We start from the raw sequence: 17567 nt of genomic DNA, 5'->3' as shown, positions 1-17567 counted from the left end.
AACTTGAACACATAAGCTTCCATCCTTACATAAAATACAGGTAGAACTCTAAACTAGTTTCCAGGTACTAAAATAGGAGGTGAAATATTGACAGCGCCTTATGACCCTGGTCTGCTACTACTTTGTATACCTTGGTATCCATTTCAGGAAGGATTTAAAAAATATATATATTGGTATTTATACATTACAATGTGTTTAGTTCTTGTCTGCTTGCTAAAGTTTCCCTGTCCACTTTTAAATATATGCACTTCTCATTGATCTAAAATGGATACAAATAAGATGTTTCATGCATTTTAGAGAGGCTTTTATATCACATTAGCTATAGCACAGTTTGTCCCCGGATTGGTAATGAAATTCTCTCAGAAGACTGGGACCTTGCATATTGCTAAACACAACTTCTTCTTTTGATCTATTGCTCTCTTCCTTTAGTTCTACCTGTTCAACTACTGCATTCTATTTGTAAATATAAACTGGCTGGAAATTTGAAGTCACTTGTTAGTTTGTTGAACTGCAAAATAATCAAAATGATCTGGTGGTCTAATGAACATAATGTCCTCTTTTTCCAGGTTTCACCAATTATCATTAATACTGTGATCACCATCACTTCTGCATTGTCTCCAGCCCCTGAGGCAGTTCAAGAACTTACTAGTCCAGTGCCACCAGATCTGTGGGATATGAAGAACACAAAAGATTTAAAGCTATGGTTTCTCGAAGAATCGCATGAAAGTGAATCTGAAAAAAAGACTGAGGCTGCTAATAGGCAGGTTCCTACTGGAGAGACACTTAAAATGTCAATCGACTCCATTGTTGTGACACTTGAAGCTGGCATTGGTCATCGGACAGTGCCTATGCTATTAGCTAAATCGTCTTTTACTGGAAATGTAAAAAACTGGAGTTCACTTATCAATCTGTACTGCCAGTTGGACCTAGAGGTAAGGCTTTTTAATGAACCGTAAGCACACCCTGAATACAGTTAAGGAAAAAATACACATTTTGTTATATTGTAGTTAATGGTCTTGGGTTTGTCCAATGTTAGTGCTAGGAATTGTAAGCCTGATGATAGATCTCCATTTGAATTATTGTGCTTCAGGTATTACTACTATCTTCCCCACCCTTTGTCTGACCAAATATCCATTTGTGGGAAAAAAAGGTTACCTGCTGTTCTGGGATGAATTAAGTCTCATAGAGTTCCAGCCAACGCACCGCCTTGCCAGAATCTAAGAACTCAGATTTCATAAATCTTTTACTACCCATAGATATTAAAAACGTGTTCCCTTTCCCCCCATCCTTGTGCTAAAAAAATGTATCCTCGAAAAGCCACCATTCTCTGATGGGAAAAAAAGTGTTAATCTTTTGGCATTTCTAATCAAAATACATACAGCCTGATTCATGAAGCTAAATTGCGCTCGCAATAGCTGCGAAAATGCTATCGCGAGCGCAATTCCCATAATCGGTATTCACCACGAAAATTGCGAAATTGCGAACACAGAATTGCGAAATCGCTAAAAGATTTGCAGATTCCCGGCAGTAGACCAGTTGCGAATCGGAAATAGCGAGAAATCACGGATTCTGCGAAAATAATAGCGAAATCGCAATTTCCTCGCTATCGGGATTTATGACAAATCGCAATTAGCGAAAAAAACCAAAATCGCATTTTGCGAGGCGCAATTTAAGAACAACCCAAAGCAGGTGAACCCAATGTAAAATTTTTTGGGAAAAACCGTTGGCCAATCAGCAACTGGTGCTGGCCTGACCAAACACTCTTAAGGAGAATCAGCATAAGGAGTGTCACAATGCCAGGAATGTACATGGTGGTCAGGCGGCGAAGGCTACAGCCAGCAGCATGGAGGAGACGCAGAATCCAAACCAGGATATTCTGCCAGCGGGTCACCCTGCTGGGCCAAACCAGAGAGCAAATTTACGCAAAGTACCGCCTGAATGGGGCAATGATCATCAAGCTAATTCAGGACCTTGACCCCCTGATGCAGCAACCAACAAGGCGGACCAATGCCGTGCCAACACATGTCCAGGTATTGTGTAGCCTGCACCTCCTGGCCTCTGGGAGCTTCCAGGGGATAGTTGCGGCTGCTGGGGGGATATCCCAGCCCACCATGTCCCGCTGCCTAGGGAGTTTCCTTGACGCAATGCTGACCCAGCTACACCACCACATCAAATTTCCAACAAGCCAACAGGAATTGGATGAGACCAAGCTTCAATTCTACAATGTTGCGCATTTCCCACACATTATAGGATGCATTGACTGTACCCACATCCACATCTGCCCACCAGCTGCAACGGAGTACATGTACCACAATCGCAAGTCCTACCACTCCCTCAACATCCAGATGGTCTGCAATGCTAAGACATAAATCACGGACATAGTGGCACAGTACCCGGGGAGTACACATGACTCATTCATATTCCGGCACAGCGGCCTCCACAAACGACTGGTCAGGGGAGACTTTGGGGAAGGACACCTACTTGGTAAGTACACTTTGCCCACAATGTCACACTGCGATGAAGTAGCTGCGCTGCACAGGCACTCACCCTCTGCTCCTCATTACAGCCCTTGACCACCACAAGACACTAGGTAACCCATTTCCTACAGAATCGTAGACGGAGGTCCATACCCTTGCCACTTCCTTGGTGTTTAATCCAGACGATCTGTTGGATAACGGCCCAACTACACCACTGCTCAACCCGCAACCCCCTCTATAGTCCTGAAGAAGACCTGCAGCTGAGGTCCTCAATACCCCAAGAGCATCAGGGTCGAAACGTTGACGCTTACTAATTGATCTGCCTGTATCCCTCCCAGGGTCCTCTCCCCCCCCCCCCCCCCCCCCCCCCCCCCCCCCCATACCCCCCAATTGAAAACCATAGGGGACAGGCATATGAGTCAGCGGAGGCTTTCCCGCACTGTTCTGTGTAAATAATACAACTGTTTATTAGCTTTTGTCTCTTTCCCTCCATATTTCCTTTTCACTTGAGCACCCCTTTACCTTCCTCACTGACTATACTCTTGAAAGTCTATTGCGCCGTTTAGTCAACTGTTTTATTTAACTGTAAATAAATAATTGAACTTTTGATATAACAAATACACATTGTGTGGTTATGTTTTGATTGCAATTGCAATCCCTGGGTTTTTCTAAAATCATCTATGTCAAACCCTTTTGGGTTTCGTTTACTATTGAATATATCTCTCCCATTGTTTTGCGAATTTAACTGCATACGTGAAAAACAAACAAAATTCATTTAAGTGCCTATGTAATTCATAGTCAAGGACCAATTTTCTTTATACTATTCATACCCAGGTCCTTTGATTCTGTGGGTGAACCCCATTGATTTAATGTCCTCTCATTCAGGTGACAGTGGCTATGCCCTGCGTGAATACCTCCTCACCCCATACCTCAACCCTGCTACACCACAGCAACGGCGTTACAACGTATCACACATACGCACAAGGAATTGCATTGAGAGGACTTTTGGGCTACTGAAGACCAGATTCCGCATACTTCACAAGACAGGTGGGGCCATGTACTACAGTCCTGATGTGTGCTGCCGCATTGTGGCTGTGTGTGCAATACTACACAACATTGCTACCAAGCGCCGGATACCTGTCGACATCTCTGGCAGTGAATCGGAAGGGGACGACCGGCCACCTGCACATGCGCGCCATGCACGCGGGGAGAACCCAGCTGAAGGCCACAGACGCCGCAACCACATCACAATGAACAGTTTCTAGTGCACCCTCTCCCCTCACCCAACAAATCACAATTGCATGCAAAATTAAATAATGACAGAACGCCAATGTGTGATGCTATATTAAATATTATTGTTTGATTCACAATAATAGTGCAAGTTGCCATCCTTCCATTGCAAACACTATTGCCCCATACTGCTGCGTCCAATACACAGGGCAGGCTTATGTTCAGCCTGTGCCTGTACAAGTACATGTAAGTCAGGTGCGCCTCCGGCGCGAAGCACCCAAGCGCCTCTCCGGCCCCTCCTCAGCCACCGCACGTGACCCTGCAGTGGGCCTGGTGCTACGTCTAAACACCCCTATGTGTGAGGCAGAGTGGCTGCTCACACTTGAGGTGCCCTCGCTGGCATCGTCCCCCCCGACACTGGCAGGTAGAGCGGGATAAAGTGCCATTACGGCAGTGGTGTGGTGCTCTAATACCCTGGCCACATCCTCGCAGCATTGAATGAGCTGCTGCTGCTGCGACCGGCGCGATAGCTGCGACATGGCATTCCCGATAACGTAATTCGACCGAGTGTAAGCCGTCAGCCGTGTTAGTAGCTGCCGGTGGCGGCGGCGGCCGTGTTGCGCTGGGATATCATAGCAGCTGTGTTGGCCTCCATGGCTGCCGTCATGCGGGCCATCCCCTCCCCCACACCTGCCATGGCTGCCGTCATGCGGTCCATCCTCTCCCCCACACCTGCCACATTGCGGCCAATGTTATACAGCTGCAACTATATGGCCCCTTGCCGGCGTGCCTGCAGCTGGTGAATGCGTAGCATTCTACGTTCGATACTCATGCTCGGAAACGCTGTTCCATCCCCCTCCTGGCTCTGGGAGCATTGTTCTGCAGCCGAGCCCTGCCACGCCTGCTCTGCTGGCTGTCCACAGTGGGTGGCCGCTGTGTCACCTCTGTCGCTGGACATGATGTGGATGCGCCAGCTGCTGGTGGAGTTGAGCTAGGCGTAGATGGTGTTCCAGACGGTGGAGGCACAGATGTAGTGGGCCTGGCTGCAGGGGTTGGTGCTGCGGCAGACGGTGGAGGCACAGATGTAGTGGGCCTGGCTGCAGGGGTTGGTGCTGCGGCAGACGGTGGAGGCACAGATGTAGTGGGCCTGGCTGCAGGTATTGGTGCTGCAGCAGTGGTGGAGGCTGTGTTGGTAATGGCACCTCCTCGACATCCAGTGCTTGCTCATCGATGAGCAGCCTGTCACTGTCGCTGCTGTCTGCGCCACCTGTGAGGTGAAGTGGACGTTTATTAGTTGCATGTATCTGTCACACGTGCAGTTGCTACATGCATGCTGGATGACATTCCCTGACTGGCTATGGCATTGCGTACTTTTGAACCTGTCTGGCTGCATTGGGGTACTTGTACATTGTGGCCACACTACATGTCCCACAATGCTTTAGGGCATTACCTAATGTGCACCGATGGCATGACTTTGTAACATTATGGCAGGCTATAGGGTCATGGCCATTCATAGGGGACAGGGTCGCTGTCGCATGCCACTTACCTTGGGTCTCTTGGGTGGGGCGGGATGAGTCCAATCGGGTGACTCCAATGCACGTCTCGGCCTCCAGCGTGTCTTCGACGCGATCCTCCATGGGGGTGTTTGGAGGGACTGTAGGTCCTCCCCCTCCAGTGGCCAGGGACTCTCCCAGCCTCTCGGCAACCTTCTCCTTGGCACGACCGCGGAGGTCGTACCACCTTTTCTTTAGTTCATCAAGTGACCTGTCGGCCACACCCACGGAGTTCACTGTGGCCGCTATCCCGACCCAGATCCTGCGCTTCTCCTGCTCGGGCACCCTCCTTGACTCTCTCCCGAACAGTTTGGAGTGGTTCTCCACCACCCCTTCTATGAGGTGCTCCAACTCCTGTTCGGAGAACTTAAGTTTTCTCTTACGCCCGGTGTTGCTGGGCCCAGGTACTCGAGGTCTGCCTCACTGTGGTGAATGGGGGCGGGAACTGGCTGCTCCTGGTTGTGATGTCATCACTGTGCTCGAAATGCAACTTCCCGTTTTCACGATTTCACGATTTTGCGATCTCGCTTTTTGCGATCTCGCAATTAGCGATATCGCTATTTGCGATATCGCAAATCCTACACGGATGTTGCCGAAAATAGCGATTTTTCTGCGATTTGAGATAATCGCAAACGGTTTTTGCGGCCGCGTGCGAATCGCATTTTTTTCTTGCAAAACATCATGAATACCGATCTGCGATTTCTCAATTGCGATTCGCAGTTAATCGCAATTTGAGAATCGCAGATTCAGTTTTTCATGAATCAGACTGTTAGTGGTTGAAATGGAAATTATAGCGTGACCTCGGACTTGAAACATACTATAGGAAATGAAGTTGCATAGGAGAGACCCTAAATGAATCAGTATACATAACCTAAAACAAATGCTGGATAATGACATCACAGGAAACTTTCACAGTAGTAGTGATTACTGTGATGCTATGGTATTCAAATAGGCAAGCAGTAACTGAGATTGTCTAGCCTCAGAGATAGTCCTTGATTAAAGTTTGTTTGTGCCAGACCCTTCCTCCGCAGGATCTATTTGAAAACTTTGAGCATAGAACTTTATTTTGTTTTAATGGCCTTTTAAATGTGCTTGTGATTTTCTTTAGAGCACCTACAAACTGTTCTTCTGTACTACCCTTTGTAACATGAGCTGCAAGAGACCAATGAGACACTGTTCAACCATTCTATGCAATGTGGAAATGGGGTCAGTTACGTCATGTTATGTCATTGACACCGCCCTGATCCGTCTCGCATATTTGTAATGTGAAAGTAGTGTTTAAATGAAAGGTGCTACAGTGAAAATTCTCAAAAAAGGGTGGCTGTAGCAGAGCCCTTTATGGCAGTAGTGATGCCAAGACCGTAACCACCAACTTTAGAGCTGTGTTTCTTCTACCTGGGCCCCAAGAGACTGTTCACAAGATGGTCACTTGAGTTTAAGAGCGGGACTGATGCAAAACAGGTTGCACTAGGACTATCTACTTACTTCATGACTCATTCTGTTCATCCCCAAAATGGCTTAGCCCATATTCAGTTCGCAACATGCCTAGACAGTCAGCTCTTAAAAATGTCTACTATTTCTTGATGTTCCCATAATGTCCAAACTTACAGTGAACACTGATTAAACATTATTTTGTTTAATCCTTTCGTTTGATAGGTGCACTACTACAATGAGATGTTTGGCGTGTGGGAGCCACTACTGGAACCACTAGAAGTTGAAAAGAGCGATGATTTCAGGCCTTGGACTCTGGGAATAAAGGTATGGTTAAAGGCAATGTAAAAGTAAGTTAGTGTAATTTTCCATCATTTTGTTTTCTTGAGTGTAAAATATCTACTCTCGAATTTGCACAAAGTTAACTCAGATATGTATTGTGTTCACACCTAATTATTAATACAGCTGTTCAGTTTGTGTTTCTGATATCTCCAAATAATAATTAAAAATTAAGAAAATGAACCACTAGGCAAACGAGCCTCACTCAACTGCTGCAAGATCTCTCTATTCCAGTCATGTAGTTTGTTAAAAAAAATATTTAAGGCCGGGTTTGTTGGACCTTAAATATTTCAAATTACAAATCAGAAAGGTCACAGGGCCAAATGCTTGCATGAATCACGATCTGAAGTTGTTAAATCTTGATCTGAGAAAGTGACAAAAAACAACCATGATCTGACAACTTCCTCAAGGAGAAAAAGGTTTTGGGTGTCTGTGTGTAGGGATGTCAAAAAACAACAACTTTTTATCTGAATTGAAGAACGATAGGAATGAGTGAGACGGTTTGTTGGAGATTGTGGTATCTATGGTTCTGTCTCTCTATATTCTCTCCTGTCTCTATTGCCTAGAACGCTCTCTCTCTAGGTTCTTTGCTGAGTATTCTACCTTTGTCAGTTATTGCCTGGTACCAAGAAAAGGTTACGACTTTACTACTGGTGGCCCAATCTTGATGCTGATGTCGAAAATTTTGTTGGTAGGTGTTCCTGTTGTTTTGAAGCTGACAAGTCTCTCAAGCTACGGAATACCCCCCTTATCCCTGTTCCTTACCCTCAGGGCCCTTGGGAGAAATTAGGCATTGATTTTATTGGTCCCATGTACAACTTGAAGCCTCATTTAAGATTTGCCATAGTCTTGGTGGATTATTTTTCCAAGTGGGTTGAGTGCAGGTTCATGTCTGATCCTTCCACAGTTGGTGTCATTGATTTTTTGGATGACCTTTTTCACAGAGGAGGTATCCCCAAATTTCTAGTCTCTGACAATGGTGTCCAGTTTAAGTCCCATGTCACTCAAAAGTTCTTATCCAATCTTGACATCAAACACTTGACTGTTGCCCTTTACAGTCCACAAGGAAATGGAATGGTCGAAAGGGTTAACAAAATGCTAAAAGACACTATCCAGTTAGCCTGCATGCAAAATTTGGATGTTTCCAAAGCTGTTAAAGAAAGGTTGTGGAGTTATCACAATACACCCCATTCCACAACTGGCATTACCCCTTTTGTCTTGTTAAAGAAACGTTTTGGCTCCTCCAAGCTTAGCCCTTCCTGGGTCCTTGACAAGACAAAGGTGGATGAGAAATTACCCAATGTTGATCAGGTTCGCAACAGGGTTGTTTCCATGCAAAACAAGATGAAAATTGCTTATGATGACAAATTCAAAACTAAAGTGGTTCCTTTCAATGTGGGTGATTCCGTCAAAGTCAAAAGACCCCTGAAAAACAGTAGTCATACTTCAAAATTCTACCCTACTTCTAAAGTTATCAGAGTCTCCAAGAATGCTGTGTTACTTTCTAATGGGAAGTGGTGGAGCAAGAGAAATGTCGTTATTGTTAATCCTTTTGTTTCCAAGGACTTAAAAGGCCAAGAGGACAGCTACTTTTCTACTTCCTCGCCTTTGGATTTTCAGCCCTCCACCTCTTCTCCTCAAAGAGACTTTGGTGTTGATGATTTGGAACATCCAGGTCCTTCTTCCCTGCCGTTGGACCAATGTTCCCCTTCTGATCTCATCAATGATGGTTGTACCTCTAATGTTCTTCCTGTTGGTTCTGATTCTCCCTCCAATGTCATCCCTGCTCAATTTGAGCTTCCTCCTGCTCTCAGGCGGAGTTCTCGCAACACCTGTGCTCCTGCTTATCTAAAGGACTATTATCTCTAATCTGTTTCTTCTTCTCTCTTCCTTTCTTTTCTCTTCTTTCTTCTTTTTTCTTTTTCTTTTTTTTGTGGGGAAGGGAGATGTGTGGTATCTATGGTTCTGTCTCTCTATATTCTCTCCTGTCTCTATTGCCTAGAACGCTCTCTCTAGGTTCTTTGCTGAGTATTCTACCTTTGTCAGTTATTGCCTGGTTCCTGTTCAGAGCTGACGTTGCTTCGTGCTTGCTGTGAAGGTTGCTAATTAAAGAACCTTTTCTTCACCAACTTCATCTCTGCCTTTCATTGGAGTTTGGATTTAACAGAGATGTCCATCAATAAAAATCTGATCGGGTGCTGCTGACTCCGCCTGATTCTAGAAGCCCTTAAAAATTAAGACTTGGGAGCTGCTGTTTCTGGATTTATGATTACAGCATCAGTGAGCCTGAATATGTAGAATCCTTGACTGTCATTGTTCCGTTGGCCTTTTTGTTGTAAACGTGCTACTTTGAAATAATCCAGTGCTGCAAAGCTCCAAAGTACATGCATCAATTGAGAAGTAATTGTACTTCCCAAAATCACTATTTCCCTCCGATTTTCAATTCAGCACCTCTGAAGAGTTTTTTTTTCCTATTTGAGGTCAAATCAGTAATTTAAGAACCACAGGCAAGGGTGCTCCCAAATGGACAGGGCATCACCATTGGGTGAAGTTTTTCTGAAAGTTATTAGGTCGCACTGACCTCTCATTGGTAGTATTGTTTATAAACTTCTGATTCACACTGAACAGTATATATAATTGTAATTATTTGAGGATTTGAAATGTTCAGAGAAAAATATTTCATGGAATATTGCTTGTAATTGTATTTTGTTTATTTGAGGACATATCAGTAGTTTTTGACATGAAAGCACTGGAAGCAGATTCAGCTGCTGTGACATTCTTTTAAGTCAGATATAGTCTTTTTGGAATTTAATGACTCCGTAGAGGGTGAATGAAATTTTGGTCTTCGAGGAGAGGGCTTCACAGTAAAGTATGGGCTTGTAGGATTAATAATCTGAGTTGAGAGGGCACACTTATGGTGCATTGAAGTGTTTGGCACCTACTGGGCAAATAGGAGAAAGCCGGAACTGGTCATTGAAGGGTCATTGCTGTGGTTGGATTAGACCACAATGTCAGGAACGGTTCAGGGTTCATGTAGTAGACCTAGATTCACCTATCTTGGTACTGGGAGGTGACTATCGAAGATTGAATGATTGACTAGGAAGCTGATGGAAAACCTAAGGACCTTGTTGAGGTGTTGGTAGGAGCAGTGGTGGTCTCCACAAAGGATGTTTTGGCAATAGACAAATGTTCATATCACAAAAAAGGGCCACGGGTCCGGAGTCGATGGGAGGTCATACAAATTTATGGGTGTACTCTGCCACTCCGAGGGGGATTTCCCTTTTAAGGACGGTTCCCCTCACACACCAGAGGTGTCATGCTTCATCATAGGGGTGCCTCCTCGCGTGAAAGAACTAGTCACCACGTGGGCTACAACAGCTGTTTTCATTGAGAAGGGGGCAGGTGTACTATAACCCTATGTGAGCCTGGTGTGTCCAGAAAAGGTGCAGTGCTAAAATGTGAGTGGTTAAAACTGGCTACGGAGTTAGCTATGCAGCAACTTTATTCAGCTACCCGGTGTCAGGATTAAAAACAGTAAATAGCTGGTAACGCAGGTGCCGCCATTAGAGGCATCTGTGTAAATGCTAGACCACATGTTTCAGCCAAAGGACCTAGAATAGTGTCACTGCCTTCTTCAGGGTCAGTAGTTCAGCTACTGCAATAAATGGGTGCAATGAAAGTGAAAAAGCATGAGAATGCACATGCGAAAAAATGATATGGTGTCATACTGAACCAGTGAATTTGGTTGTTCAGTACGTTCAAGCTCAACCTATTGTGGAGACAAAGAGCAACATGTCACAATGTCATAAAAACACATTGAGAACATATATAGCATGAGTACAACCCACAGTTAATCCTCCTATTTAGTCATACATTGAAACACATTAACATATGACACCAATGTATAATGACTGCGATGTGTGACTCACCACTATAGGTTAGTGAATTGACCACATCTGTCCCGGCATAATAGCCATATGGTACGTCCGCAAAAACCTGTCTAAGAAAGTTCATAGCATTAAAACCAGAAAACCCCAAGAGAGGGAAATAAAGAGAGAATGCAACATGACTGTTTAATAAACATTGCAGATCTGTCCTGTAAAATCTGAAAGAGACACGTTAGTGATAGATTCCTTATCTTAGAATATTCCCCAGGCGCCAGACTGGATCCGGAAAGTTTTCTGCTTAGCAGTACCCCTGCGCGCCGGTAGGGGGTGTCATGCGACTCGCGTCCGTCACTGGCGTCGTACGTGCTGGGATGACGTCACGGAGACTAGTTAGGCGCTACCGTCAGTTCTTTCTTTTTCCACACCGAAAGCGCAGATCCGTATTGAGCACGTACCTCAGTCATTTTTTGACCACTTTTTTGAGACTTTAGTCTCCTTCTCTTGTCTCCTGGTGCATGTAGAGATGCCCAGTTTTAAGTCTTGTGGGTCGTGCCGCCGTAATATGTCGGTGGCGGACCCCCATGATGTCTGCCTCTACTGCCTGGAGACCGACCATGACTCCTGGGATTGTCGGGACTGCTGTGCCATTGCTCCGAAGGCCTTGCAGGAGGGGCGCCAGAAGTTGCTGGAGGTCCGGCACGCCTCTCACTGCCACTCCCGGTCTAGGGGCCGTTCGCGGGACCACACGTGGGACCAGAGCTGTTGCTCCTCGGGCTCTAAGTCTTCACCTTCAGATTCCGGTAAGCGACGCCATAAGAAGTAGTCAAAATAGCGTGTTCGCTCTCCAACGTCCCCCCATCACTCCTTGGAGGCGGACGAAGAGGACAGGGGCTTCGCACCTGCGGCTCCTCCGGAGCCTGGGAGTCTCGCGGCCTACCCGCTATACCCGGGTTCGTCGGCGACTCCCGAACAGATGCAAGAGTTTGTTGCTGCCATGGACTGCCTGTTTAGGCCTCGGGCTCCCGCCTGCGCGCCGGCTGGCCCCGCGATCCTGTGTTCAGATCCTGTTGGCCCGGCAGCACCGCCTCTAGCGCCGGTCCCGGAGGCACTGAATCTAGCGCCCTCGGCTCCAGCGCCACAAGGTGCAGCACCACCGGAGCCTTGGCTCCGGCCCAAGCACCGCCCCTGGCACCGCCACAAGCGCTGCACTGGGTGCCGTTTGTCCCGCCCCGGTTCTCGGACCACCTCGCTCCGAGCTGGGATCCACATTGGGATGTGGCTCCGGTTCAGCCCCTGCCGGCGCCTTTCCCGGCCGGGGGCCCCTCTCCGGCTCCGGCCCTGCCGCCGCGGCCGGCTCCTTCTACTCCGGAGCCGGATGAGGACTGGGACGGCTCTGAGGACCCCCTTGCACAACTCCGAGCAGGATTGGGTGGATGACCTTCAAGATGCGGGTGAACTTGATGTGTCTTCTGACCCAGGGCTTTGCCTCCCCTCTGCCTACTATGGAGGAGGGCGCTTCCTACACATGGTGCTGCGTCAGGCTGCAGAGGCTCTCCATCTCGACCTCCCTACAGTGGCCTTTAAGACCAACCTCCTTTCAGAGGTGCTCCAGACAGTGTCTACGTTGTCGGAACCGCTGCTACCTTTCAATGAGGCCCTTAATGAAGTTCTCTTGGGCACTTGGTTGCGGCCGGCCTCGGGGGCTCCAGTGGATAAGAACGTTGCTAAGCCTCACCGTCCGGCGCCTGGTGATCCTGCCTTCTTGACCACGCACCCCACGTTGTCCACGTGACGTCAGCGAGGTCACATAAGACCCGCCCCAGCACGCCTACGTCCGTTTTTTCCTTTTCTGCGTGCAACGCGGATCCGGTCCTTGCTACGGGCCTGTTTTGGGCCACTTTTTTCTCCATTTTCATTTGCAGGAACAGTGTGCGAATGCCTTCGGGCTTCAAAACTTGTACTTTTTGTGGGCGTCTTATGTCAGCGACGGACCCGCACCTCATTTGTATGTGGTGTTTGGGGGAGGAACACAGCACCACCGACTGCGAGGCCTGTCAACAGTTGAAGCCAAAGTCGCGATGGGAGCGCCGCATGAAACTTCTCTCGGCGCTTTTATCCCGGTCGATGTCCTCCCCTCTGTTTGCTTCAAGTTCTGCCGTGGTCGTCGTCCCAGCCGTGCTCCGATGTCACGTGAGCGTCGCTTATCGGTGGATAAGTGTCGCAGTTTGTCCCGGGGGCTGTGTTCCGGCCTACCGGGGGCATGGACTCTACGCGGGTGATGCGGATCGCATGTCGTCCTAGCCACTGTTTCCCGGTGTTGGGGCATCGAGAGTCCAAATGGAGACGTATGCGGTGGCTTTGCAGGCCTCGCTGGCATCTCCCCCTCCCTCCGAGACGCCGCCGACAGCTCCGGCGCCAACTGGTTCGGATCCAGGCTTGGAGGGTGTCGTTCTCTTGGGGTGCTGCTCCACTGGGGCACCTTCTTCAGGCCACGGCGTCTCTGCCTCACCGCAAACTCCTGCGGGAGTCCCTGTGGTGTCGCGGGACTCTCGGTCCCTTGACAAGGTGGTCCTGTCTAAGGCCAAGGCGACGCTGCTACGGAGCCGGCAGAAGCTGAACTGTGCGGAGCCACAGGGGTCGGTGCACCCTCCTCGTCCTGCTCCGGGTCGTGGCTGGGTGCGGACCCCTCGCCCCTCTACGGGCCCCACTAGCCCCTCCCCACCGGCGGCTGCCTCGACGGAGGGCGAGTCGGAGGTTGAATCGTCCCTGGCACCACCTCATGGGTTGCCGAGCGATCTACGCCTCTTTCTGGGCCGCGGCTGGCGGAGGGCTTCATGCCACTCCCCAGGCCCGTCTCATTCCCCCGCACAGGTGGCTACTTCGACGGGGGTCGGGCCCGTTCGACTCCAGCTCCTCTCCGGGCTCTTGTGCGGGGTGACTTGTAGGAACCTTGTCCGGCGACGCCGGATGGTGCGACAACCTGCTTCAGGCAGCGGACTTTACGGCTCCACGCAGAGGTCGTACCGCGGATTCGTCTTCGGAACGCTCCTTCTTCTCCAAAGGCAGGCTGTATATTTGTGTCTTCCTCCCCAGAGACTGGTCGCTGTGTGGTGTCTTTTTCACCGGCATCGAAGGGCGGCTCCCTGCCCTTCCTGAGGCAGAGGTGTTCGTCGGAAGAGCCACAGGTCCCTCATTCCTTGGCCCCTCTGACTTCCAGGTCTGGCCTTTGCCCGTCCCACTTGGCCTCGGGGACGGCCGCCTAAGTCTGCAGCCGTCACCCACGGAGGAGCTGGTTTCCCTGCCGCGGGGCCCTACGGAGGCAGGTGCTGCCTTCGCTCATGCGGTGTCCACGAATATGGGCATCCTGCGGATGGGTTGCCCGGTGGCTCATTTTCCGGCGGACCATCTATTGGAGGTCCTCCACCAGGGCTCTGGTGAGAGGGAGATTCTGCTCCTCTTTGAAGGTTCCCTCTTTTCTTCCTTGACGGAGGCTTGGAGGCGTCCTGCCTCAGGGGAGCTGGTGCCTCAGCATCTTCTGCACCGGCATCTCCCAGCGCCACGTGACCCGGAGTGCCTTTCCCTCCACCCCTCTGCCTCCAGTCCTCTGTTGCGGGCTGCTTTTCCCTCCCTGCCGCCGCAGCTGACTCTGCCAACCTGAGAGGCCCGCTGGTTGGACTCTTGGGGGCGCAACATTATCGCCTCGATTAGCGCTGCTCTGCAGGCCCTGAACACCTTGTGTGTACTGGCTCGGGCCTCCTCCTGATTGTGGGACTCGGCTGAGTCTCTGGGATCTGCAGCGTCCCAGGAGGGTGGTCAAGTGGACTTGATGCATCATGCGTTGAACGGCTGGGAGCTTGCAGCGTTTATTCTCCGCTCCAGACATCTCAGAGGTGCTGGGCTGGGCCATGGCTTCTTCGGTCGCTCTCCGTCGCCATGCTTGGCTTCGGGATGGAGTATTAACTGAGAATATTCAGGAGCGACTCATTGACCTTCTGTTTGATGGCAGCCTGCTGTTCCATGCCCCAGCCGACTCCGCCATCCAGAGGCTCTTGACAGGGGTCCGTCCTCCTCCTCCTTATCCTCCTCCTCCTCCTCCTTATCCTCCTCCTCCATCCCCTCCTCAGTGACTCCTGAGTCGGGTTGATGCTCGGCCTTCTTAGGCCGGTTGTTCTGGCTGTGTAGTGTGTTTTCTGGCCATTTGGGTGCTTCCTTGGGACTTTGGCATTGTTGGCTGCTGGACGGCCCTTTTGTTGATTATGTGTGTGTGTTGGAATTGTTGTGCAGACTTGGCCCTGAGATTAGGCCTTCTGCTTGCTTGGGCTGCTTGTCAAGCCTCTCGCTGGGGTGTTTTTTTCCCTGTGGCTCTTTTGTTTTTTCCTCTGCTGCGGAAGTTCTTCCAAAGAGGGTTCCCATATCTTGGGAATTATCGTACCCTAGGTGGGGTAGTGGTAGCGATTATGTGGCTTCCTCTCTGTTGGAGGGTTCTGGTCGCCTTCGAGTGCCTGTTCTCCTTTGCGTTGGTGTAGGTTGCTTTTGCTCCTTGAGGTCGTGTGCGCGGCCATTCGTAGTGGTTGCCCTCCTCTCCCTGCTCCTGGCCTGAGGTCTAGGATGATCCTATGTTCTCCCTTACCAGGCGCTCGGCCTTCCTGGGTCCTCGGGCTGTTATTCTTGCTGCTTTTGACTGCCAGCGCAGTTCTGGCTGGCAGGTTTTTCTCCACCTGGAGTGGGTTGCCTTCTTTCCCTCGCTTCCTTGGGTCTTCTAGGCTTCTTTTTCTTCCTCCCTTCCTGTCTTGGCATTGGGCCTAAGATGTGTTTCCTTGTGGGACAGTGGGGTGCTTCGGCCTCTCCGACCTTGCCCTTGGTTCCTCTTCAGCCTTCTTCTCCCTCCTACATCCTTTGGGGTCGGTGAGGGTCTGCTCTGGAGGTTTACCTTACCTGGCAGGAACGAGGTTCTACCTGGTCCACAGATCTGGTTCCCTGTGGGGCCCTCTGTTCTGTATTGACTGGTGGGGTCCTTTCGCAGACCCTCCTTCCTAGTGGGTATTGCTAGGGTATCTATTCTACATGAAGGAATCTGCGGCTAGTAGTCTCTATCAGATGTACGAGTTACTTACCTTCGGTAACGATGTATCTGGTAGAGACGATTCTAGACGCAGATTCCTTCACGGCCCGCCCTTCCTCCCCTATTCTTCGATGACCCTTAGGTTGATCTTCGGTACTCGCCTCCCGGGGGGGAGGGGGCTGTATCTCCTGTGGCTCCATCTGGGGGCGGTTCATTCCTCCCTTGGTTCTTGAGTGGATGGGGCCCCGGTGTTTCGGTGCTCTGCTTCTCTGGCTACTCCAGGTTTGGGGGGGGATTGCTTTCTATCCCTGTCCTCCCTCCGCTCCCTTCCTGACATTGCTATCCTTTGATTAAGGGTCATCTGGCCATGTCTTGCCCTTGTCCCTTGTGGGGGGGTTGCTTTTCTGTTGGGGTGGCTTGGAGGTTTGTTGTCCCTGTGTGTGTTGGGATTGGTCTTTGCTCAGGTTGGGGGTGGTGGGTTTCCTACGTGTACCATGTCCTTATGCATGTTCCTTGCCTCCGGGGCACAGAAGTGTGAGGCTGTCTATGTGCCGGCAGGGTGGTTGCGCAGGACTCTGCTCGCCTCTTCTTCTTCTTTCCCTGCCTTGGGTTCTCCGGTGTGACACTACTGTGGGTGGTGTTGTTAGTCACCGTTTCTTTCCAAATTTTCTGCTTTTCGCACACTGTTCCCATGCTTCCACAGTTTTTTATCTGGTGATTCCGCATTGTGGTGCGGAAAACTTCTCTGAAGAAAACTGACGTAGGCGTGCTGGGGCAGGTCTCATGTGACCTCGTTGACGTCACGTGCGCGGCGACGCCTGCGCAGAGTCGCTTGATGTCGTCCCGCCCCCGGCGCTTAGGGATGCTGTGGCAAAAAAGTTTCCGGATTCAATTTCACGCCTGGGAGTAATTCTACGTGAAAGAATCTGCGGCTAGAACCGTGTCTACCAGATACATCATTACTGAAGGTAAGTAACTCGTACATCAGGTGTGGTCTGGACACGGCTGATTCGTTGGGCATGGCGATTTCCACGACTGTGGCGTTGCGTTGCGGTATCGATCTACCGGGTTCTCGCTTGATGTCCAGAGCTCGCTCATGGACATGCCCTTTGATCGCTCTCGCCTCTTTGGCGACAAGGCTGACAATGCCCTGGAGCACTTTAAAGACTCATGGGCCGCGGCCAAGTCTTTGGGTCTTTCCACGAAGAGCCCTTCCATGCCTGAATTTTGTTGCTTTCGTGGCCAGGGTAAAAGCGCCCAGGCGTGCTCCTCCACAAAGCCAGCGCAGACCCAGAGTGGCTACGGGCGTGGCTTCTGCATGGGCATGTCTGGTAACCAGCTGGCGGGTCAGTCCACCTCCACCCCCGCTGCTTCAGCCTCCAAGCCTTCCTAATCCGACCTTCACGGGGCACCCCACGCCGGTATGAGGCAGGGTTCGTCGCCACCTCCACCACTGGTGCGAGATCACATCGAACAATTACTCGCTCCCCTTTCTGTCTTCCCCTCTAGCCATGCCACCTCGGAGCCACTGCATGTCGGTGGATTATTTAGCTCTTCTCCATCCGGAAGTATCGGCCCTCCTGGCCAA

The 17567-nt window shown here is 50.0% G+C and overlaps 1 protein-coding gene across 4 annotated transcripts in view; it reads left to right on the top strand.

Annotated features, from left to right (window-relative positions):
- VPS13A (vacuolar protein sorting 13 homolog A) overlaps nucleotides 1–17567 on the top strand; it is a 2146181-nt gene that overhangs the window by 921384 nt on the left and 1207230 nt on the right. For all 4 annotated transcript variants that reach the window (XM_086961343.1, XM_086961342.1, XM_086961345.1 and 1 more), the window contains 2 exons: nucleotides 567–932; nucleotides 6917–7018. In XM_086961343.1, coding sequence (XP_086817469.1) covers nucleotides 567–932; nucleotides 6917–7018 — 468 coding nt within the window. The remainder of the gene's footprint in view (nucleotides 1–566; nucleotides 933–6916; nucleotides 7019–17567) is intronic.

Source organism: Lissotriton vulgaris, chromosome 3_1 (genome assembly GCF_964263255.1).
Source record: "Lissotriton vulgaris chromosome 3_1, aLisVul1.2, whole genome shotgun sequence".
Lineage (NCBI taxonomy): Eukaryota > Metazoa > Chordata > Amphibia > Caudata > Salamandridae > Lissotriton > Lissotriton vulgaris.
The sequence above is the reverse complement of the archived record's forward strand: the minus strand, read 5'-3'. Positions and strand labels throughout refer to the sequence as shown.